This window comes from Myotis myotis, unplaced genomic scaffold, assembly GCF_014108235.1.
Source record: "Myotis myotis isolate mMyoMyo1 unplaced genomic scaffold, mMyoMyo1.p scaffold_m19_p_6, whole genome shotgun sequence".
NCBI lineage: Eukaryota > Metazoa > Chordata > Mammalia > Chiroptera > Vespertilionidae > Myotis > Myotis myotis.
Window position 1 is genome coordinate 5,419,600 of NW_023416368.1, and position 24,696 is coordinate 5,444,295.

General features: G+C 54.7%; 1 protein-coding gene across 1 annotated transcript in view; it reads left to right on the forward strand.

The window, feature by feature from the left end:
• The first annotated feature begins 342 nt into the window (after positions 1–342).
• Positions 343–24,696, forward strand: part of SH3PXD2B (SH3 and PX domains 2B) — an 86,469-nt gene continuing 62,115 nt past the window's right edge. Inside the window, exon 1 of the mRNA XM_036313313.1 lies at positions 343–466. Within this exon, the coding sequence (XP_036169206.1) occupies positions 392–466 (75 nt within the window). The 5' untranslated portion in view covers positions 343–391. The remainder of the gene's footprint in view (positions 467–24,696) is intronic.

Below are 24,696 nucleotides of genomic sequence, written 5' to 3' on the forward strand. Positions count from 1 at the left end.
TCAGGCGCCGGGCCGCGGCTCCCGGAGCCAGGGGAGCGCCGCGCGCCCAGGAGTCCACCGGCGAACGCGCGGGGGGTGCGCGCCGGCCCCTCCCCGTCGCGGCGGCTGGGCGCGCGGACAAAGGCCCGGCGGAGGCCGGACGTGGGCCCGCCGGGCCGCGGCGGGGCCGGGCCCTTTAAGCGGGGCGGGCCGGCGGCGCGGGGGGCGGGCCGGGGGCGGGGGGCGGGCCGGGCCGGCGGGCGCGCTGAGCTCAGGGCGGCGGCGGCGGGGACTCGTGCTCGGCCCGGGCTCCCGCTCGCACTCGGCCCCCGGCTCCCGACCCGCGGCGGCGCGCCCCCCGCAGCCCCCGCCCCCCGCGCCCCGCGCGCGCTCGGCCCCGCGAGCCGCAGCCATGCCGCCGCGGCGCAGCATCGTGGAGGTGAAGGTGCTGGACGTGCAGAAGCGGCGGGTGCCCAACAAGCATTATGTGAGTGCGCGCGGCCCGACGCCCCCCGCGCCCGCGCCCGCGCCCCCGGGCGACCGGGAGCCCCCGGCCCCGGAACTTCTGCCCCCGCGCTCTCCCCACCTCGCCGCGCCGCCGGGTCTCCGGCGCCTCCCTCTCCCCTCCCCCCTCCCCTGTGCCGGGTTCTCGTCCGGCGCCCCATCCTCCCTCCTCGCCCCCGGGCCGCTTCTCTCACCCTGTCCATCTCCCCGGCCCCCTCCACTCGTGTCCTGCGCATCCGTGGAAGTCGGGCCCGGCCCCAGGCGACGTAGGGACAGAGGGAGAGGAGCGCCTGCCCTCGGGCCCCTCCGGGCCCTCTGGCCCTCGGACCGCAGGGACCAGCCACAGGTAGCCCCCCGGGATCGCCGGGTTCGGCCGCGCCCTTTCAGGGGAGCCGGCCTGAGCGGTGCAGGAGGTCTCTCTGAGAATGGGTGCTTGGAGCGCCTGCACCCTAAAAAGGTGAAAAAAGAAAGCAGCACCCCCCTCCCCCCAATAACTTCTGTTTTAGAATGTGGGAAAGTTTCTCCTGGTGTCTCCCTCTGCGCAATGCGACTCTTGCTTAGGGCTGGTGAGGAACTGGGGAAATGGGCCAGTGGGTCCATCCTGCAGATGGGAAGGCTGAGGTTCCAAGAGGCTGCGGGTTCTAGAAGGTGGAGCTGAATTCAGGCCTTCCCCGCCGCTGGAAGGCGTCCCTGGGGCGGACAGGGACCCGCAGGTGGGAAATGGCTTTCACAGCAGCCTAGGAGCTGAATCTGGGGGGGTCCAAGGGGCCCTGGGCCCACCTCAGAGGTTTGGGTAGAGGGATAATGGGGCTGTGGGAGGCCCCCCCGCCAGCTTTGGGGAGGCCTCCCTACTGGAGAGAAGGGGGCTGTGGTGTCTGGTGGTGAGAAGGGGGCCGTAGCTGTGCTAGCTGCAGAGTTCACCAGGAAGGAAAAAAGAGCGAGAGGGAGGAAAAAACCCTAACAAAGAGAAGTGGAACAATGAATAGCAAAGGGCGTTGGCTGCCAAATTCGGCTCCTTGGCCTCCCGGAGAGTCAAGTCGTCTTTGGATCCGTTTTCTTCAGAGGCTCATTCCTGCCAGGCAGACCCGCGTGCCCTCCGCGCTCGCCTGTGAAATTCTGAGAGGCGATAGCGGGGTGCACTGCGAGAAGGGGTGTGCTGTGTGCGTCTGTATTGTTATTGGCTGGGCAGCTGGTTATTCAGCCCTTCTCCCGGCGGTGGGAAGCTATTTCCTGGACCTGTGGCATCTTTAAATAGAGTAAAGTTTCCCTAGGCTCCAGGACTGGGCTAAACTGTCTGTTTCCCCCTCCCCCTTTGTGTGTGTGAACTGTTCCACATGCTGCCAGATCCTGGGTTTCTTGTTGGAGCCTGTTAGGTGTATAACCCGCCTTGCCTCTCTGGGTTAGGCAACGGTTTCACCCACATGGCAACAGGCGGACGTCTGACACGCACCGTGCTGCCTCCCACCAGACCTGTGAGCTGGCGAAACCGGAAAAGAAACAGCCACCAAGAGCTGGCACCAGCGGCCGCGCGCTCTCTCCCGTGCTTTCCCGTCCCGTGCCTGTCAGATGGGTCCTTGAGCCCCTTTTACAGATGGAGAAACTAAGGCTCAGGAAGGTGAGGTCCTGCGCCTGAGCTCACAGCCGGGGCAGAGCAGGTATCTAAATCCCAGTCTGTCGGGCCCCAAAAGTGATATTCCACCAGCGGACACCACTTCCCAGGCCCCACACCCGCACAGCTCCCCTAAAACGCCGGGAAGTCTGCCATCTCCTGTGACCACCCCGAGCTTTCCGTCTCTGCTTAGTCAGATCCCTTCCTGCCAGGTTTTTTTGAAGCTTCGGCAGCTTTGAGAGGCGTCTTTCTAAGCTTTCAGCCACTTTTTAGGGGCCTCTCAGGACAAGCCTCTAAATGTTCGAATGTGGATTGGGGTTCCAATCTTGGCCTCACAACTGGCTCGCTGTGTGGCCTCTCAGAGCCTCAGTTTCCTCCCCTGTCGGCTTGGTGGGGTGAGGGTGCCCACTTCCTAGGGGGAGGGACCATGTGACTGGTCGGCTGGCTTTCCCTAACAGTTAGATGCCTGCCTCCCCGCCCCGTGGCGTCCCTGTCACTCTGATTGGAACCATGCTGAAGTCACATGGGGAGGGCTGTCACCGGGAGCTTGTTTTTCTGTATGTGGTGTGGGTTTAGTCACTCGTATCGTGATTCAAGGTGGCCTCCCCTCCCTTCTGTCCAGCCCTTGGGTTCCCCGGATGAAGAGAGGCGATGGGTTGAACTGCGGTTTGAGTCATTCATCCGCAAGAATGGGGCAGATTTAATGCCGTGACGGCCGGGGGTTTGAACCCACCAGAAACTTCCACGGCCCCCACTCCTGTTCCCAGGCCATACCCACCCCACCGCCCTGGAAGGAGTGGGTGTGGGGGCCGCTGTTGGCATGGGTCTGCGCTTTCATTCCATGCCGTAGCCTCCTTTCTGAACCTGGCCCAGCCGCCCGGAGAGAGTGTGAGCAGGGCGTTGAACAGCCCTGGGCTCCGCTACCATCCTGCTGTGGGACCTGGGGCTGGTGAACGTACCTTTCTTGGCTCCATCGCCGATAATCTGTAAATTGTAGACACGGCACCTTGCCTCAAGGGCAGAATTTCTCAACCTCGACACGGCGGACATTGTAGACCAGGTAATTTTCTTGCCGTGCGGCTGTCCGGTGCGCTGCAGGATTACAACCGGCCCATCAGTGGGCCCGCGCTGCCTGTCACTGCTTGAGCCGATTCAGCAGAGACAGGGTTGAATCATCATGAGGGTTTATTCCAGTCCTGCCGGCAGCGTGGGAGAGCAGCGGGTCACCCACAAATACCTGCTCTGCCCCCCACCATGAGCCAGCTGCTTATCTTGGGTAGAAAGACAAAAATCTTTGTCCCAGGGGGAAGGGTATGCCAAATGGGCAGTTTATAGGTAATGGGGGTTGGAGATTTGCAATGGCCCGCAGGTATGCAAGGGCTGGGGGTCTTCGGAGGGCTGGTGGCTCTGGTTTCTGCAACAAGGTTGTTCATCTGTCCACCCTAATGGGCAGCTCCCTGATGGGGAGGATGGGCTGCATTTCCAGGTGAGCTCCCAGGTCCCAGCCAGACTAGAATGTGCCTTTTTAATCAGAACAAAACAGTCGCAGTTAACAGAGCGTGATTAAGGTTTCTTACAATTATAGCTGGTCCCCAGTGTCCTATTTCTGCCCCTATCGGGGTGTTTAGTAGCATCTCTGGCTTCCACCCACTAGATCAGCGGTTCTCAACCTGTGGGTCGCGACCCCTTTGGGGGTCCAACGACCCTTTCACAGGGGTCGCCTAAGACCATCGGAAAACACATATGTAATTACATATTGTTTTTGTGATTAATTGCTATGCTTTAATGATGTTCAATTTGTACCAATGAAATTGGGGGTCACCACAGCATGAGGAACTGTATTGAAGGGTCGCGGCGTTAGGAAGGTTGAGAACCACTGCACTAGCGGGTAGGAGCATCCCCCTCCCCAGCTGGGACAACCAAAAATGAGTCTAGTAGACGTGTTCCCAGGGGTCAGAATCACACTCCTCCCTACCTGCAGCCACTGTATGAGAACGGATAGGTCCGGCATGGAGCGCTCCAGGCGCCAAGACCCTTAATCCCCCAGCCCGCCCCCCCTTGTGGCTAGTCCGGCCGCCACCCCCTGCTCATCACCCGGCTGCCTCGGAGGGAACAGGTCACCGGTTCTGGAGATAATCATTGAAGAACTGGAGCTTGGGGCTGCCCACCGGGGCCGGGCCACCTCTTCCTCCTGAAATGGCATCGTTTCATGATCGGGGTGGCCTCCCTCCCATGCCCTGCCCCAGCCTCACCCACCTGTGGGCCCAGCCACAGGCCAGGTCTGAAGGTCGCAGGGGCCGAAGTTCCTCTGGCCTCTGAGATCCCAGAGGTTGGGTGGCGTTACTGTTGGCGATAAAATCAATGGTATTATTTGGAGAGGCTCCTCGGAGCCGCGGCCTTTCTCTGCCGGCACCTTTCCTGCCCAGAGCCAGGGCTTTCCGAGGGAATGGAGAGAACCTCCTGGCTGGGCTATCTTCTGGCTTGAGGGGAGGGGGAAGGGCCCCCTGTGGGTTTTGCGGGTTTTGCGGTTTTATTTGATTGCCCCATTTCCTGCACTGGAGTCGGGTAGCCGAAGCCTTGGCTTTAGAAGAGGCTTAGTCATCAGGGCCCCAGGTGCTGGCTCGCTCTGTCATGAGTTCCTTGGATGTTAAGAAGAGCATGGTGGCCCCATCTGTGGAGCTCATCTGTGGAGCTTCGACCCAGCAACCCAGAAGTCACTGGTTCATTTCCCGGTTAAGGCATGTGTGGGCAGGAAATGGGGGGGATCCTGCAGGAGGCAGCTGATCAGTATTTCTCTCTCATTGATGTTTCTACCTCTCTCCCTTCCTCTCTCTCTAAAAAATCAATAGGAACATTTAATTTAAAAACAAAAAAAGAAGAGCATGCTGGTAGTAGTTAGAGCAGCAATATTTATAATAGCTGAAATCGGATCAGTTGTTGTGGGCCAGACACTGGGTCAAGCTCTCTGTGTATTTAGTCATCACAACAGCCCTTTAGTTACATTGATACACTCTTTTATTTTTATTTTTTTTCAAAAAAATATATATATACACACACTAGAGGTACGGAGCACAATATTTGTGCACAGATAGGGTCCCTAGGCCTGGCCGGAGATCAGGGCCAATCTGGGCCTTCTGGCTGCCGGCTGGGGCCTCAGGGGCCTTCCTTCCCTGGCTGCTGGCTGGTGCTTTCCTTCATTCCCTGCCGCCCCCTAGTGGTCAGCACATGTCATAGCGAGCGCTAGAACTCCTGGTCTCCCAGTTGAACTCCCGCAAGGACACTTTGCATGTTAGCCTTTTATATATCTAGATTTTAAATCCTCACCCGAGGATATTTTTCCACTGGTTTTTAGAGAGTGAAAGGGAGACAGAAAGACAGAGAAATATCAATGTGAGAGAAACACAGCGATTGGTTGCCTCCTGCACAAGCCCTGAGGGCCCGGGTCAGGGAGGAGCCTGCAACCAAGGTACATGCCCTTGACTGGAATCGAACTCGGGACCTTTCACTTCACAGTCCGACTGCCCTGTCCACTGAGCCAAACTAGCTAGGCAGGGCAATACACTATTTTAAACATATGGGTACATAGAATAAATACCTACCCATCATCCAGCTGTGAGATCTTTTACATTTTGCCTTATTTGTTTCAGATCATTTTTGTTTTTTAAGAAGTAAAACATTGCGGATGCAAAGCCCCATGTGTACCCTCCACAACACTACCCCCCCCCCCCCATAAAAACAACAACAATGTCCTGCCTTTGCTGTTTATCAGTCCCATGCATTTTTTAAAAATCCTCACCAGAGGACATGCTTAGGGAGAGAGGGAGGGAGAGAGACCGGGGATCCAACTTACAATCCAGGTATGGTGCCCTGACAGAATCAAACCCACAACCTTGCGATGCCCACTCAACCAGCTGAGCCATTCAGGCTGGGTCCATGTACTTTTTTAAATAAATTATTAGCCCTGGCTGGTTTGATTCAGTGGATAGAGCGTCAGCCTCCGACTAAAGGGTCCCAAGTTTGATTCCGGTCAAGGGCACATGCCCAGGTTGCAGCTCGATCCCTGGTAGGGGATGTGCAGGCGGCAGCCGATCAATGATTCTCATCATTGATGTTTCTATCTCTCTCTCCCTCTCCCCTCCTCTCTGAAATCACTAAAAATATATTTTAAAAACATAGACCTTAGCTAGGATTTTTTTCTTTAACAACTTTATTGAGGCGTAATTACCATAACTTAAAATTCATCCATTATAAGTGTACAGTTTGCTGATTTTTTAGTAAATTCATAGAGCTGTGCATCCATCAGCACAGTTTTATAACATTTCCATCACCCCCCCCCCAAAAAAAATCCCTTGTGTCTGTTTGCAATCAATCCCCCCTCTCCCCACCTCCATACCTTTTCACGTTTTTGCCTTTTTAACGCTTCCAAAAGTCTTGTGGCGGATGTTTTAAAACTACATAAAAACATTACACTTTTGAGATCGATGTTGCTCCTGTGGCTCCAGCTCCTTTCAACTGCTGTTTAATATTCCACCCTGACTATGCGGCTACTTATTGGCGCTCCTATTGGGTGTTCTCAGCGGCTCGCTTCCTTGGAGCTGCTTCCGGGCACTGTTGCTGGGGGGAGGGGGGGTGCAGGGGGGGCTGCTGGGTCCTGGGGTTTGCATGTTCACCTCATTTACATACATCGCCAGGAACAGGTCTGTGGGTGCCTTTGCTCTGTGTCCTTGCTAACACTCTTGAGTTGTCAGACTTTTTATTTAGTTTTTGCCAATCTGGGGGGTGCAGGATAGTATCTGGTGGTGTTTGCTTTTCACACCTGTATCAGCCATTTGAGTGTCTTATCTTTTGCCCCCTATTTTGGGATATTGAGTCATTTGTGTTCTCTTAATTTGTGCGGATGTATTTATGCATTCAGGGCCCTGATCCTTCAGGGCGTTGCGTTAGCATTCCCACTTCCCCACTGTGACTGGAGGCTCAGAGAGGTGCGGGCACTGCCTGCGGTCACTCGGCGAGGAATGGCAGTGTGGGGACTGAGCGAGAGAGCTGTGTGTCTGGGAGAGGCAGCAGCCCTGGGACCCCCCCTCTGAGCCATGTGACCTTCAGTGGGTCACGTAAGCTTCCGGGCGCCAGTTTCCCCCTCCTGGCCCTTCCCTCACCCCCTGTTCCCTGAGCCTGGATGGGTGAAACGGAAGCCGCCGCCGCCGTCATCCTTTAGTCATTCTTGTTTCCGGGGAGCTCTGGGTTGATTGTGCCCCTGGAGTGATGGGTTGGCAGGCCCTGTATCTCCGACCTTGAAGCCTCCCTCCTCCCTTGGTCAGGCTCTGAGCAGCTGAGATTTGCAGGGCCGGTCACACCTTCTTAGGCATGAGTGGAATTCTCTACTGGTCTGTGGGGGGCCCCTGGCTGGCGAGCTCACGGGTCTGGAACAGACGTGAATCTGCCGCCACCTTAGCTGCCTTCTGTTTCCCAGCCACCAGTTGCCTCTCCCGGGCACCCCTGGCACCCCCTTTTGCAGCAAACTTGAGTGGAGAGAACTTGGGCATTAGAGACAAATATATCTGGGCACTTAACCCTGAGACTTAGTTTCTGTGTGTGTAGCATGAGTACAGGGTCTTCCTTCTAACACTGCTGTGTGCTTCTTCTTTGTTTTGTTTTTAGTATATTTTTCTTGATTTCAGAGAGGAAGGGAGAGGGAGAGAGAGATAGAAACATCAGTGATGAGAGAGAATCACTGATCGGCTGCCTCCTGCACGCTCTCCACTGGCGATCGAGCCTGCAACCCAGGCATGTGCCTTGACCGGAATCGAACCTCAGTCCACAGGCCGACACTCTGTCCACTGAGCCAGACCGGCTGGGGCTGTGTGCTGCTTCTTTGATAACATAGGCCCTCAATCTGTACTCTGTCCCACCTGCTAGGGGCATGGATGCCAGCTACTAGCACAGGTCTTAGGACCCACCGTGACCTTCAGGATGAAAGGCCTGGCTGTGTGTCCTCTAACAGCGCCCCTGAGCTGGCTGACCTGGCTGGGGGCCTGTGAGATGGAGCTGGTCATAGTGCTTACCTGCAAGTCTAGGGCGCTGCGAGGGTTGACTCATATCCCACAGAACCGCGCGTGAGGCCTCCTGTGTAAAAGGCACTCGGGCCTGGCCTGCGTGGCTCAATGGCTGAGCGTCGACCTATGAACCAGGAGGTCATGGTTCGATTCCTGGTCACGGCACAAGCCCGGGTTGCAGGCTCGATCCCCAGTGGGGGGCGTGCAGGAGGCAGCTGGTTAATGATTCTCTCTCATCATTGATGTTTCTCTCTTTCCCGCTCTCTCGGAAATCAATAAAAATATAAAAATAAATAAATAAAAATAAATTAATTAAAGGCCCTCAGTGGTGGTAGTCCTGAAAAGTAAAGGGTGTCCCAAAATTCACGCAAGATTTGAATTTTGCGTGAGCATTAACAACAACAACAAAATAAAGGCCTAATTTTACTTGGTTTATTGAATCAGATTCTAATATCTGTTGCCCTTTGATTTCAATCCCTTCAATTTGATAAGCATTACCAAGTACCAATGATGGCCCAGGAGCAGGGACAATGAAGACCAGTGAAGACCACGGCTTTGCGTATGTGCCAGCAAAGCCGTGGAAGCCATTTACCCGATGTGCTATTCCATACATAACCCTATACTGTATACTTTATGAATCAATAAAAAATGTACAATTTTTAATTATAAACCTGTGTTTTCTATCAAAATTACTTCTTGCGTGAATTTTGGGACACCCTTTAGTATTAATGACAATGGTAGCCATGATGCGAATCTCTGCCCCCTTCCTGCCGTCTGCCTTGGGGGTGTGCTAGGGGTTTCCATGTGCTTCCGTTTGAGAAGCCTTTATGGAGTGCCTGCCCCTCGCTGGATACACTGGGGGGTTGGGGGGGGGCGGGGGAGGGGGCGGGTAAGCCGTTAGCAAGGCAGAGCCTGTCCGCCTGCCCCACAGGTGTGTTCCTATCTGTGCTGTGTCACAGAGATGGTGCCCTCAGGGGACGGGAAGGCCCCACAGGCAGGTTTTTTAACAAAGGGTTATTTAATGCTGCTTTGTGCTTGAAAAATAGTGGACCTTCTCAGTCGTATATGCCACCCTGGTCCCTTGGGCTGTGGGTGCAAGGAGCCAGGCCCAACCCCACCTGATGGGTCGTCTCAGCAGATGTCCCAGCTGCTTCTCTTGCGCTCTGGGCACCTGCAGTTGTCTCACGATCAGATGGAGTAGGCCTTTCATATCGTCCGATTACCAAAATGTCACTTTAGTTCAAACTTTCGTGTGCCATTCCTGCTTCTGAAAAGCAGAGAAAGTGCGCCGGACAGCCGGTTCAAACCCCTGCTCTGCTACCTACCAGCAGCGACCTCAGACAAATTACTCACCTCTCTGTGCCTCAGTTTCCTCACCTGTAAAATGGGAATAAAAATACAGTAAAATCTCAATATAAGGGAGTAATTCAGGCGAGGGGGTGTCTCTTAAAGCTGAAAGTCTGTTATATCATAAAGTAGTTTTTCTGAATGCATATGTTAAAAAGTTGACAAATTACTTATGTAGACACGTTTTTTACTTATTGTAGACACGTTTGTGTAAGTAAAATTAAGTATGATATGAAAAGTTTAATTTCACAGGAAAGTTTTCTGTATGTATTGCTGTCATTTTAAATTTATACTGAATGGGTCTAGTAACTGTGTTCATTCACCAGTCACCGCAAGTAAACAGATGCACACGGCTGGGGTGTGGCTTAGCGTGTGTGGGGACATCGGCCGGCACGCGTTAAAACTGCTGCAGAAAGTCACACCACGCGACCGCAGAACCAGGTAGCTCACGCGACGTGGCGTGATCGTGTGCTCATCACTGGCCGAGCAGTGCTTACAAGAGGTGACTCCTGGGTTTAAATATGTAGGCTATCGTTGTAGATGTGTAATATTTATGTATGTCAGCAAAATTGCTCCATGCCCTAACCAGTTTGGTTCAGTGGATAGAGCGTCAGCCTGTAGATTCAAAGGTCCCGGATTCGATTACCGCCAAGGGCACATGCCCGGTTGCGGGCTCGATCCCCAGTCTGGGACACGCCGGAGGCAGCCGATCAGTGATTCTCTGCCATCATTGATGTTCTCTCTCTCCCTCTCCTTTCCTCTCTGAAATCAATAAAAAATAAATTAACCACAGTATTTTTTTTCAACATATGGCCTATTTGCTAAAATTTGTTAAAAATGACAGTGAATTAGTAACAACAACAAAAATAACCTGTTAATTTAATTAAAAGCAAATCTTGGTTAAAAGCACTTTAAAATTAACAGGGTGTTAATTTTCACATAGGACACACCAGACCAGAAATGTTGTCCATTAAATTCAAAGTCCGTTAAACCGAGGTCCGCAAAATCGAAGGCTTACTGTAATTCCAGTTTCATGGGGCTGATGGGAGGGTGAAATAGGCCTCCCGTATGGTAAGGGCCGATAACTGTGCGCTGTTCTAAGGCAGTGTAGTTGCACACTGAGGTGGTGTGCAAGCACAGGATCATCTGCCATAGTAAAGAATGGGTAACGGCTGACACGCCCATCAGTAGAGAAGAAGTGAAATGAAGTATGCTGCCGCATCCTATCGCCACAGCTAGAATGCCATCCGACGGTGAAGGTGGCTTCCGGCTCCTGTCATGGGAATAGTAACAGTAAGGGCTGGTTGCAAAGCGCCAGACAGGCTGGTTCCCGCCTGATGACAAATGAAGGGTGGAAATCTGCCTCCGTGAGCACAGACATATAGCTGAGAAAATATGTCACTTTTTTTTTTTTTGCTTGTCTGTGCTTTTCTGTTTTCCAAACGTTCTGTGAAGACACATTCCTGTTTTTAGTAAAAATAAAAATAAAAAAACCGCGTGCTCATCTGAAAAAAGCAGCGGTGTCAGGCTGTGGGCCCAGCCCGTCCACATCCTGTCCCCAGGCCTGCCCTGAAGCGGGGCTGGTCCGGCTCCTCCCGGGCCCGCCTCCCGGGCCCTCCCCCACTCCTGCCGCAGAGGGAGGTCTCTGCCTGTGGCTTTCCCATCTCAGAGCCCCAGGAGTGGAAAGAAATGAGTTTAAAATACCACGAGGGAAGGGCTGAGCAGATGCTTTTCCAGCTCAAATGCTCCCTGCTCAGCGGGCCCAGGCCCTCGTCTCACGGCCCCTGCAGCTCAATAGCGTTGGAAAGAATTGCATGCCTGAGTTCAATGCTCTTCAACGCCAAGGTCAGAGGGGCACCAGAAAGGTGGTCCAGGGTAGAGCTGTGTCCCACACCCCACATCCCTAGGCGTTTCATACGTCCTCTTCTCACCCACCCGGGGGTGCACGGAGTCAGCCAGCAGCACACCCTGCCCGCAGACGAGGGACCGCAGCAGTCACTGGACTTCACGTCCAGGACGCGCATATCCTGGGGCCATTGTGCCTGCTCTTTCCTCGGAGAAGACGCTGTGTTGATTTGCGTGACTCAGTTTCCTCCTTCCCCTGGGAGGGGAGGGCCAGCTGTGGGTCACTGCAGCTTCAGGACCCGCCAAGCATCCTGTCAGCCTGGTGGGTGCGGGCTGAGTCGCGAGCACCCGCCTGGCCGAGGGAGAGAAGGCGGGTCTATTAGGGAGGCCATGTGGCCGGAGCGTTGGAAGCGTGGCTCCTGCCCTCAGAGACTAGGTTCTGTTCTGGCTCCGTCATTCCCTCGCTGTTGGCCCTGAGCCGTCTCCTCTGGGAAGTGGGTGGCGTGAGTGGGGACAGTAAATGAGCTTTTGTGCAGAAGGCCTGAGGGAGGGTAATGCCCCGGGGACCCTGTGGTGGGGTCAGCCAGAGCCTGGGTGGTGCTGGCAGCCCTGCCCCCTGTCGGGACATGGGAACTGGCCGCGGTGATGGGCTCAGAAGGCGCGGTGTTCCCGCAGCTGGCCCGTGGGCAGGGGCTGGTGTGGCTCCCTCCTCCCGGATGCTGCCCCTGCCAGGAGCCCGCGGGCCCGAGCTTTGCCACAGCCATTGGCCCTCGCCCCGTTCTCCAAACTGCGGGGTGTCCTCTCCCCGTGCCTGCGGGCCCACGTGCAAGCCTGCGGGGGGTGAGCCAAGCCCAGGCCCTCTTCACGTAGTGAGGGGAGAAGGGGCTGGAGGTGCGTGTCCCGGGCGTGTGGGCAGCAGGGCTCAGGGTTGCCAGACTTACCAAAGGAAAATGCGGCAAGCCCAGTTACATCTGAATTTCGGATAAGCGTGCAGTATTAGGGACGTACACTAAAAACAAGTAGTCATTGTTTATCTGAAATTCAGATTCCCCTGGACATCCTATACTCCCAGAACCACCGCTTTCAAAAAATCAACAACAGCCAAGAAACTTTGTACTTTTTAACATCAGTGATGTTCCGGGAGAATTGACTGTACGAACAGAAGTCCCTCCAGGGCCAGGCACTTTCAGCAGAGGGGTGATCCGGGGATTCAGACCTCAGGTCCGCGGTCTGAAGGAGGCAGGTAGACGGGGCATTAGGTGCAGGGCTGGGCTGGAACTGGGGAAGGGAGCTGAGGCCGGTGCCCTTGGGTTCTGGGACGTAGGACTTGGAGAAGGTGGCACGGCAGAGGTGACGCCAAGCGGGTCACAGTCCCGGGAGGATGTTGCCAAGTGGAGAAAGGTGAAGGAGTTTCCCGGAGGGAGAACATGAGGACAGAGAAGCGGGAACCTTGGCATGTGGCCTGTTTGAAACGAGCAGAAGAGACTGGAGTGGTAGAGGTGAAGCTTGCTGGGTAGGTGGGGCCTGAAGGATCTAGAGCAGTGGTTCTCAACCTTCCTAACGCCGCGACCCTTTAATACAGTTCCTCATGTGGTGACCCCCAATTTCATTGTTACAACTTGAACATCATTAAAGCATAGTGATTAATCACAAAACAATATGTAATTATATATGTGTTTTCCGGTGATCTTAGGCGACCCCTGTGAAAGGGTCGTTGGACCCCCAAAGGGGTCGCGACCCAAAGGTTGAGAACCGCTGATCTAGGGGCTCCTGACTGAGCCAAGAACCACAAAAGAGTACAAAGCACGGACCCCACCCTCAGGAGATCCGTGGCCCCAGTACATGTGGGGACTGGGCTCAGGACCAGAGGTGTCCAAGATGGAAGTGCCTGGAGTAGTTGGGAGAAGCTGGTTCTCAGGGTACGCACCCGCCCCCTCACCCCTTGGGTGGGTAAGAAGGCCTTTCACGGGGAAGTGGAGGGGGCAGAGCACAGACCAACAGGGGAGGCTGGAGGAAGAGAGCACCTGTCCGTGTGGGGACAGAGAAAATCAGGATTCGAAAGAAAGAGGAGACTATGAAATCCAGCAGGCATTCTCAAATGTGGGAGGGATTGAATTACTCCAGACTTGTTTTGTTCTGGCCCTACGCCAGAGAGAGGCTGCGATGACCAGGAAGGCTTAATAATAATTCTTATTATTATTACTAACTTGCTATTCTTTATTTGATTGTTATTATGTGCTCAAGGCCATTCATGCATATGTCACTGAATCCACTCCGCAGCTCTCAGATAAAAAACACTAGTCAGGATTCTTGGGTTGTAAGTGACAGAAACAGACCTGGTTAACGTAAGCCGTGGGGAATGTGTTGGAGCGCCAGCTATGACAGGATCCAGGGGAAACTCAGCGCCCAGTCAGGGAAAGGACCTGGGCAGCTGGCCCCATCCAGGGAGTCAGAACACCACCAGAGGCAGGCGGCTGCTCCATCCCTCAGTCCTCACGGCCAGGCACAAAAGAGCCCAATTCTCTGTGTGGCCCAGCAAGAGTGGGATGTTTTGATAGACAGTCCACGTCGCAGGAGGGAGGGATAGTCCTTGCGGGAGATTCAGGGCACTATTGTTGGAAAGGGCGTGGAGCCTGGACAGGTGGAAAAAATGGATGCCTGCAACATGGGTACCATTATTAGCCCATTTCACAGATGTGGAGACTGAGGCTCAGAAAGGTGAATTTGCCCAGGTTCACACTTGGCTCTGCTGCCTGTTGTTGACTATAAATAGGGTACAGTCAGCCAACCCCAAAACTCGAAGGGAAACATTGCCTTAAAGCACATAAGGATAATAGTTTCTGTTCTGCTTAATTAAGCAGAATTGCACGGACCCCCTGCTTACTGCTCTGGCAAAGAAAACTAGGAACCCAGCAGTGGCGTCACCATTTCCTCCTCCCCAGCCAAGGTGTGAATCAGCAGCCTGTGGCTTCGGGCCACCCTTGGCTGCCAGTCAATTGCACAGATGTGGGGTTTTTGTTCGCGGCCAGGCCTGGCCCTAAGCCAGAGAGGCTGTGATGACCAGGAAGCCTCTGACCTCATAGAGGTCACCATCTGGAATGTGTCACCATAGCATAAGGCTGTACCGGGGCCTAGCATGGGGCTGTGGGGACAGGGCAGGGGTCTGAGCCCGGGACTGTCCATTTCCTGCTGGGACAGAGGTGTGCTCTGAGCCGGGCTCCAGAGCAGATGGTGGTTCTGGGGATGGGAAAGCTGACTGGTAAAGGGCTTCTTAATATGGGTGGAATTCAGAGGCTCCTTGAACTGGCAGGGGGAAGAGTATATATTTAGTCTAACCTCCAGCAGTAACTTAGCATAACCTTCGTTATAAATGGAGGCAACACCTCGGTGGTACTAGTGATACCTGTGACTTTGTCACCAATAGAAATTCACCAATATTTTCATGTCATTTTATGGTTGTTTCGTAAATCCCAGAAGATCATTTATACTCATCACTACTTCAGAATTGTGATGCTACTTGACCAACTGCTAGGTTTTGTTACTTATTGCAGTAATAAATGTGTACATATTTTTAAAATGTGTTTTTATTCATTTTTAGAGCAGAGAGAGGGGGGAAGAGAGAGAGAGAGAGAGAGAGAGAGAGAGAGAGAGAGAGAGAGAGAGAGAAATATTGATGTGCAAGGGATATATCCATTGGCTACCTCTTTCCCATATGCACCCTGCCTGGGGGTTGAACCCACGATCTGGGTATGTACCCTGACTGGGAATTGAACTGGCAACGTTTTGGTGCATGGGACAATGCCCAGCCAACTGAGCCACACTGACCAGGATGGTGTACATCTATATATATAAAAGCCGAAGTGACCGTTATGACTGGTCAACTGAATGACCGGTCGACCAGTCGCTATGACGCGCACTGACCGTGAGGGGGCAGACGCTCAATGCAGGAGCTGCCCCTGGTGGTCAGTGCTCTCCCACAGCCAAGTTCCAGCAGTCGGCCAACTTTCTGCAGTCCCTCCCCCCTCGGCTCCAGTCAGGACTGGGCGAGACAGCCTCGATCGGCCCCAATTGCCAGCCAGGCCTAGGGACCCCATCCGTGCACGAATTCGTGCACCAGGCCTCTAGTATATTTATAATTTTATTTTTTGAAACATTTTTATTATAATTCAGCATAATCAGTTTCACTTAAAATCCCAAGAGCTTTATTTTATCCATTTTAAATGATTCTGAGGAAGGGTCCGTGGGTTTCGTCAGATGCCAGAAGGGTGTGCGACAGAGGAAATAGATGAGACTTCTGGGTAGAAGTTCAGAATTGGGGCTTGGAAGCCAGGTGGCAGGGGTTTGGCCTGGCTCTGCCGGTTACCGGCTGAGTGTGGGACCGATTAAGTGACTTAACTTCTCTGTGCCTCAATTTCTTCGTCTGTAAAGTGAGGGTAAGAATAGTACCCGCTAGGCGTTATTTCACAGAAAGGGTTTAGAGCAGAGCCTGGCACATAAAAGTGCTGAGTAAATGTTACCTATTAGTCCTGCCTTTACCATCATCATCACCATTACACGGCTAATGGTGTGCATTTTAAGATATATATATATTTTTTTTATTGATTTCAGAGAGGAAGGAAGAGGGAGAGAGAGATAGAAACATCAGTGATGAGAGAGAATCATTGATCGGCTGCCTCCTGCAGGTCCCACATTGGAGATCGAGCCCGCAACCCGGGAATGTGCCCTGACCGGGAATCGAACCGTGACCTCCTGGTTCATAGGTCGATGTTCAACCATCGAGCCACGCCGGCCAGGCATGATGTGCTTTTTTAAAGGCAGCTCCAGATGCTCTGACACGGTGGTCTGGAACGACCACATGTTGAGAAACATACAGGGACTGGCCCAGGATGCACCCCTAAGATTTTAAGCTGTTTCCACCGAAGATTTACATATTTGGATATTTGGTGATTAAAACAATGTTGAAAATAGCCTACATGTGTAGGCTGTTGGGGACATGATTAAATAAATGATATATAGCCCAACCAATGTGGCACAGTGGTTGAGCATCGACCCATGAAACAAGGTCAGGGCTCGATTCCAGGTCGGGGCACATGCCTGGTTGCGGTTGCTGGCTTGATCCCCAGTAGGGAGCGTGCAGGAGGCAGCTGATCAATGACTCTCTCTCATCATTGATGTTTCTCTCTCCCTTTCCCTTCCTCTCTGAAATGAATAAAAATATATTTTTAAAAAGTAAATGATATATAGCCTTACAGTGGACTATTAAGGATCCTTTAAAAATGGTTTGTCAAAGAAATTTTTAATGAAATGGGGAAATACAGGTGAAAAAGACAAATCGTATGTACAATGTGATCTTAATCTCGAAAAATACCTCACTACTGGGCAGTCCTCGAGTTACGTCGGACTCGACATACGTCGTTTCATGGTTACGTTGCCATCTCCCATTTATTTATAAAAAAAAAAAAAAGTTCCGTCATTTCGACGTATGTACATAGGTGCTTTATGTTTTTTATTTATTTACCACAAGTAAAGGTCTGGAATTGTTATCTTTCTTTTAAATTTTTTTTACGGTTTCACTTCATTACTGCTGTGTCTGTGCTCCCTGTGAGTGACGTAGGTGCTTCTGTAGGTGGGTTCCGACTACAGCGAAAATCGCGTTATGTTGCGGTAGGAACGGATCTCCCACGTAACCAGAGGACCTACTGTGTGTAGAAAAGGGGTCTGGGAAGAAATCTGCCCAGAGTGCCTTCTCAGGTGGTGGAAACGTGGACCGTGGACCGTGGGTAGGGCCTTGGCTGCTGGTCACCCGCTGGGTTGAACTCCTACCTCGACCTCCCAGGGCCTGCATTTCCGCTCTGCAGCGTGGCTTGATAGGAAGCTCAGGTAGACAGTTGGTCATTGTGAGCAGTTGCATTGCTTTGAATTGTATTTTCATGGATTACCCCAGGTGTCTCTAGGCAGGAGAGGATGGGGGGGGGGGGGGGAGCGGAGTCAGGAACGCCCAAGAGGGAAGGAGGAAGGGACCTGCTTCCCTTGCCCCCACCCCCACCCCCCCACGCCATCTCAGGCTTGTGTATGGAGCTTGAGACGCCAGCAGAAAGTCCACACAGGGGCTCAGATTGGGGTGGGAGGAGCAGCCTCTGCCAGGTGAGGAGCCCGGCAGGCTATGGGTGCAGGGGTGGGCGGCCAAGGTCCCCGCAGAACCTGACCCCCTGGAACCATGTATGATTTCCTGCACCAAAAGGGGCTCCTTGGCTGTACAGAGTTTGGGACCCGTTTATGCAGCCCCCCTACTTTGTCTGGTGCAGGAATCCCTATCCCCCGATGACACCTCGACTAGGTAGCCGTCCTAGGATCTTAGAGCTCAGTCCGGTGCATTCACATCCACTTCTTTTCTCCTCCTTCTTCTGTCCCCAAGCCCCGACGGCAGAAAGACGAGGCTGGACTTGGGGGAGGGGTGGTTGTTTAGTGAGGATCCAAGACCATCTTAGCTGGCCTCTTTCTGCCTGTCACCCAGCGGGGGCACCGTCCTGCTCACCCCTCAGGACCCAGAGTGTTGTTTTTCCTCGAGCCTCTCCGAGCTCCACCCGCAGAAACAGCCCCTCTCAACCCCGCGCTCCCGTGGTGTCTCTGAAGTGCTGTTCGGGGACCTGTGGCCTGTGAGAGAATTCTAATGTCTTCTCTCAAGTACCTACTATGCGCCAGGCACTGTGCTGGGCCCTTTAGGTGAGAGCCGTATCCTGGGCTTTTCCCACCATGTCGCAGCCTGGGCTAGTTTTTGGCTGTTACATGCTGGCTGTGTGGCCTTGGGTAAGCCAGCCACCCTTTCTGAGTCTCAGGTCCTGTGACATAACATAAATGAAGTCCTTAGTGTAGTGTCCTATCAGCCCTAGTGATGTGGCCCATTTTGACTCTTTTTTTTTTATGTTTATTGTTGAAAGTATTACATAGGTCCTCCTTTCCCCCTCATTCACCTCCTTTGATTCTCTTTCATTACTTGGACAGCTTTACCCCTGCCACCTGTCTGCCTTGCACACAGTGGGTGCTCCTGTTGGCTGCCCAGTTCTCCCTGGGCAGCGCTGTTAACACAGACACAGGCGAGGCCCCGACTTAAAATCTCTCAGCTGTTTCCTGTGTTGTCCTGGGCTCCTGGGAGGGAGGCCTGGCAGCCTTGGAGGTCTCCGCAAGCCCTGAGTGCCTGCCCTGGAGGCTTTCCTAGAAAGCCAGCCTGCAGGTTGGTTTCGGCCGAGCCTGGGTCCCAGCTGCCAGCACCTCTGCTTGCCATTGGAAAGTTCCCGTGCCGCTTTGGGCCAGATGTGCGCGAGGACGGGAGTTGGCAGCCAGAGGTCCCGGCGGAGCTGCACGCCCGGACCCGGGTGTGTTTCCACCAGTTCCATGTTTAGAAGGATGGACGTGCTCGGCCGGCCTGCCCTGGAAGTGGTTCCCGCCGCCCGCCATCTGCATAAGACTCTGGCAGCGAGGGCTCCAAGGGCGGGCAGCCCTGTATGTGCGGGTACACAGGTGGGGCAGCCGATCGGCATCACAGCGTGGCAGTCCTGACTCTGCCTGTTAACACAGCTCATCTTGAAAGACTTGCGTTGGCCCAGGGGAGACACACACCCTCCGAGCCTCAGGTGCGCCGCCTGTGACTCGGGGTCACCAGTGACGGCCCTGCCAGCTGCCGGAGTCGGACAGCGTGCCCATCGCCTGGCGTGCACTCGCTCGCTTCCTCCTCGGCCAGCCCGAGAGAGCGGGTACTGTTTGTTCTGTCCATTGCGCAGATGAGAGAGTGGAGGCCCGGGCCGTGAAGTGACCTGCGACGTCACGCAGACTCTTCAAGCGACAGAGCCGAGGTACCCAACGACTCTGGAGCTAGTGCCTGCCCCCCCCCCCCCCCATGACATTAAAGAATGAGCATTATTTCAATTTTTGATTGACATGCGTTCAGGAACATTCCCGTTTCGGTTCAGCGTTGGAGGAGGTTTTATGCGCACAGAGGCTCTGTGGCCACCAGCACAGCCGGGGTGCAGGACCGTCCCGTCACCCCCAAGACCTCCCTGGGCGGCCTGGCTTAACGCAGTGGCTGATGCTTCCTCTTGGAGCTGCAGTGGCCCCCATGCCGCCCTTTTCTCCTCTGCCGTTCAGAGCAGCCCCGGGGGGGCAGGGGGGACATGGACTTGCCTCCCAGGGTCGGCCCTGCCTGTGTCCTCTGTCACAAAGCGGTTCTGTCTCCGGCGCCCTGGCAGCTGAGCTGTTCACGCAGCCGTTTCAAGAGCATTGTCACTCCAGACACCAGAAGACTCCGGGGAGGTCGTCGCCTTGATGTCGGACTGTGTGGCCCTGTCTTGGCTCTTTGTCCATCTGCCTGTCTGTCCATCTGCCAGTTTGTTTTCCACCAGACATTTCCTGAGGGCCCAGCGTCAACAGGCCCTGGGAGGACGGTGGCAAACTAGGCAGACCCAGTCCCTGCCCCTTGCGGGCTCCCAGGGGAGGGGTGCCAGTCCCAGGTAGAACAGCACAGCAGAGGAATGCGCGCCGAAAGGAGCTGACACCTGAGAAGTGAAGGGCTAAGCGGGCCAAGAGGGAGGCATTCCCGCCCGAGGCGTGGTGTGGTGGTGTGTGCAGGCACGGCGGCGGGCGGCACAGGAGATCCTGGCCAGGTCGGGGCAGGAAGAGGCCCCTTTAGCCCCGTGTGTGCCTCTGTGTCTTCCCCCGACAAGGCTGAAAGCTCCAGAAGGGCAGGGCTTCTGTCTTCCTCATTCACAGCCACGTCCCCACCCCTCGGGAGGGAGCCTGGCACGCAGTAGGCGCTCTGCCTGTTGGCTGAACGAATGAAATGTTTCCGTGAGCACCGAGACGCAGTTCGATTTTCACTTTAGAGAAAGCGCTCCCCCTCCCACTCCCAGCCTGGCTCCCCTCTGCACGGTCAGCCCCCCGCTCCACCGTCCACCTGCGCGTTCTCTGCGTGCCCCACGGACAAGGAGCCGAGAGACACGGCCCTAAACCGCAGCACCCCCTCTGCCACTCGCACCGCAAGCACTTGTGTGTGGGCCGCATTCCAAGCATTCACTTAATTGAAAAGATTGAGAGAAAAAAAGGAAAAGTTGGCAGCTGGCCACCCCCAGTGTGTCACTTGCTATGGCGCCCGAGCTTGGTGCTTCCTGAGGCTGACGTGGGGGCAGGAACGTCTGGCCTGGGGCCCGGGCACCCAGGGCCTGGCCTCGGGGAGCTGGGAGGGGGAGAGGGCATCTCAGAGGCTGAAGGGGCTGGGATTGACTCTGAAGTCACCCGCTTCCCAGCTGCATGACCTCAGGCCTGGCCCCGCCGCCCGCTCTGTGCCTGGGTCTCCTCCTCGCCACCCTGAGGGTGGCCCTCTGTCTCCATAAAGCACCCAGCACAGCGCCCGCGTGGCTGCACGTTCCCCAGCGTGCTCGCTGATTCTGTCTCGCGTCCTCCGTCACCTCGGCCCCACCTCACTCTGGCGCCCCGTGATTCCCTCCCAGGCCCCCCAAGGCGCCTTGGCACTTGGCAGCATGTCTCCGGGAATATCTCTAAAAGGCAAACACGTGCTCTCCAGCACTTCCGGCGGCAGCGGCGGGCTCTGCGGCGGTGGGAACTCAAACTCAGCAGGGGTGTTGCAATTCCTAAAAGAGATGGGGAGCACTGACGTACACAGGCCAGATGTTGGGCAGACAGCTGGGGAGACCGACAGATGGAACCGAGGGACCTCGTGGGCGCCACGGGACCCGCAGAATCATGTTTCCCATTAGTTAAGCCTGCAGAGCCCGTCCAACTGCCAGTGCTCTCGGCTCCTTCTCTCTCTCCTCCTCCTCCTCCTCCTCCCGCTCTTCCCCGTCCTCCCCGCCTCCCACCCCCTCAGTCCGCTCTCCCCGACCTTCGCCGGAGCAGCATATTGCAGGGAGGGGATCTGGAGCCCCGCCAGTCATTCACAGGCTGCTCCCAGGATCTGCCAACCGGACACCCAGCCAGCCCGGGACCTGATTGGGATGGGGCGGGATGGCACCTGCCGTGTAAATGGGTCTTTTTAAACTCCTGGGCACCCTGGGAGGGATTCCCGGGAGCCTTCTCTGCAGGAAGTGGGTGCATCGGGATCTTGTAGCTGCTGCTGCTGGCTCCGGGGCTGCACGTGCTGTGGTGTTGACGTCGCTTTGGCTATAGAGAAGGACAGCATTAGTTGTCCTGGGCTAGGGTCCTGCTGCAGGAACTGCGAGGCCTGGGAGCAGCTGCTGCCCCTCCGTGTGCTGCACGAGAGCCCGTTTTCCTCCCTCCGAATAGAAAGGGCGCTGCTGTTTCTCAGGCCCGGTTCCAGGCCTCCTCCCTGCTTGCTGCCTGGCCTCCCTGACCTCATCATCCAGCTATAAAATGAGCAACGGTCTAGAGCAGGGTTTTCACATATTTTTAAGTCCTGGAACCCTGCTGTCGGCCTGTGCAGGCCGAGGAGGACTGTGGGCGATGGAGGAGACCAGGCTCTGTCTTCAGGCTCCGCCGATGGCTGCTACGGCCATGGGGACCCCCGGGGTCTGGCGGTGGGGCCGGCAGGCTGCTGGGTGACACCCTCTTCCACATACAGAAGAGCTCAAAGTGGTGCTCCCAGTGGAAACCAGGGAAGAGGGCCAGCCACCTACCCGCCTCACCGGGCTCCTGGGCCTTCCTACAGGCAGGCCAGCTCAATTGCCGGCCTGATCATCCTAAGACAGCGGTGCTCAACCTGTGGGTCACGACCCCTTTGGCGGTCGAACGACCCTTTCACAGTGATCGCCTAAGACCATCCTGCATATCAGATATTGACATGACGATTCATAACAGTAGCAACATTACAGTTATGAAGTAGCAACGAAAATAATTTTATGGTTGGGTCACAACATGAGGAACTGTATTTAAAGGGCCAGAAGGTTGAGAACCACTGTCCTAAGAACTCTCCCAGCTTAAAGTCATGTGGGCAAGTCCTTGTGTGGGTGGTCCGGAGGGGCAGAGGATCTTGCCAGGAAATGTGGACACTGTCGTGGACGTAGAAAGTGCACCTCTGAGTGAGTCACTGTACCTCTCGGCCCCTCTGCTTCCCCATTTGTAAAATGGGGGGGTTGCCCGGTCATGGTGGCTCAGTGGTTGAGCGTCGACCTATGAACCAGGAGGTCACAGTTCGATTCCCCAGTGAGGGCACTTGCCCGGGTTACAAGCTCAATCTCCAGTGTAGGGCGTGCAGGAGACAGCCAATCAATGATTCTCTCTCATCATTGATGTTGCCGTCTCTCCCTCTCCCTTCCTCTATGAAAGCAATTAAAAAATATTTTTAAATAAATAAATAAAATGGGATTGATTTGGGTCAGGGCTGCTGGGTATTGAGTACACATCCTGCCATTCTGCTGCCCGTGACAGACATGGCTAATGGATCACAGAACTCTGTCTTGCTGATGCTCTTTCTCACAGCCCCAGCCCTGCTGCCCCACTGGTGCCCTCTCTAGGTGTTTTCTTCTGTCTCCCAGGTCATTCCAGGCCGCTGCCAGCACTGTAGAGCCAGGAGAGGGCTGGCATCTTGAGACTGTTGTGGGCTCATTGGCCTGTAAACAACAGAACTCCAGATGGAGTGAGAAGGGCAAGGAATTCCACTGCAGCAGCGCTGTCCTGGTTCCCGAGCCTCCTCCCGGCGCCATCTCGGCATCTTGGCATTTGGCATATCTGGGAACCCCCTGGACTCTATATTCTTTTTTTTTTTTAATATATTTTATTGATTTTTTACAGAGAAGAAAGGAGAGGGATAGAGAGTTAGAAACATCGATGAGAGAGAAATATCGATATGCTGCCTCCTGCACACCCCCTACTGGGGATGTGCCTGCAACCAAGGTACATGCCCTTGACCGGAATCGAACCTGGGACCCTTCAGTCCGTAGGCCGACGCTCTATCCACTGAGCCAAACCGGTTTCGGCGACTCTATATTCTTAATTTAGTGTTCTTGTTCAAATAGATTCGCTTTTTTAACTTAAATTATCTTAAAGGGAAACGAGCCGTCTACCGTACATGGAAAGCCAATAGCCCTTGCTAGAAACAGAAGGAAACTAAATACAAAGAAGAAAGAAAGTCAATGTGCTAACGCTCTTCCTCACTCGTGTTGCCTGCCCCGGGGCCTTCTGTTCATTCTTTTTTTATATATATTTTTATTGATTTCAGAGAGGGAGGGAGAGAGAGAGAGAAACGTCAATGATGAGAGAGAACCATTGATCGGCTGCCTCCTGCACACCCCACACTGGGGATCAAGCCCCCGACCCGGGCATGTGCCCTGACCAGGAATCAAACCGTGACCTCCTGGTTCATAGGTCGACGCTCAACCACTGAGCCGCGCCGGTTGGGCCTTCTGTCCCTTTAAGAAAAGAGACCAGCACGCGGCGGAGTGGGTGTTGAAAGGCCATTCTTGCCTCCTCTCCGAGGACAGAAGGGATGGCAGCAGCTCTCACTATGGACTCCCTGCATTTAGTGCCGAGTCCCTGTGTCACCTAACACCAGCTCCCGTGCCCCGAGCTCCCGCATTCCTAGACACATGGGGATTAAGGAAAGAACATCACCCTGAAAAGCCCTTGGACCGGACCCTTCCGCACCCCCACTCCCAACCCTCCCCCCAAACCAAACCTCTGGCCCCTGCAGCAGGGACCAAACTGTGATCCGTTGTCACGTGACCCACGCAGCGGCCCCACCCCTCCTTACTCACAGCACCTGGGAATTTCAGTCGGTCCTTTGCCAACCCTAGAAGCCCCACCAAATAGATTTGCAAAGCAGGGAGGTTGGAGGGCACTCCCCGGGGCCTCAGAGATTTCACTCACGGGCAGCAACACCTTCTCGTGTTTCCAAGTTCACATGATGAAAGCATATGAGGTCACCAGAGGTGGGGCCGCAGCTGTGTCATGGTCTCCTGCCCTGGGGGCCTGTATCCGTGGAGTTCCAGGGCCTCTCCCAGGGCTGCGGCCGTGGGCAGAGATCTGGGTCTGCAGGCACAGGGCATATTCGTTTATCAGAATCAGGATCTTGGTCCATTTCTGGCCCATCCACCGCTTCGCTTGGCCCAGGCCTGGCTGCTGGTGCTTTTCAAGGGCCTCCGAGCTCTGTTCTGGTTTAAATCTTTCTTTGTGGATGAGCTGCCCCCTTGGCTGTTGGAAATGGGACCTACGGTCCCCCGTGCTTAAAAGGGGACCGGACCTAAGGGCAGTGGAAGCCCCCATCCCATCGGGTTGGGTTGGACCTGCCAAGGGAGCTGAGAATGAAGGGTTGGGATGCATTCATGGGACATTCTCCCTGCAGTCCGGCCATAAGCCGAGATCCTAACCAATGTGGATTCCATTTCTGGAGCTTTA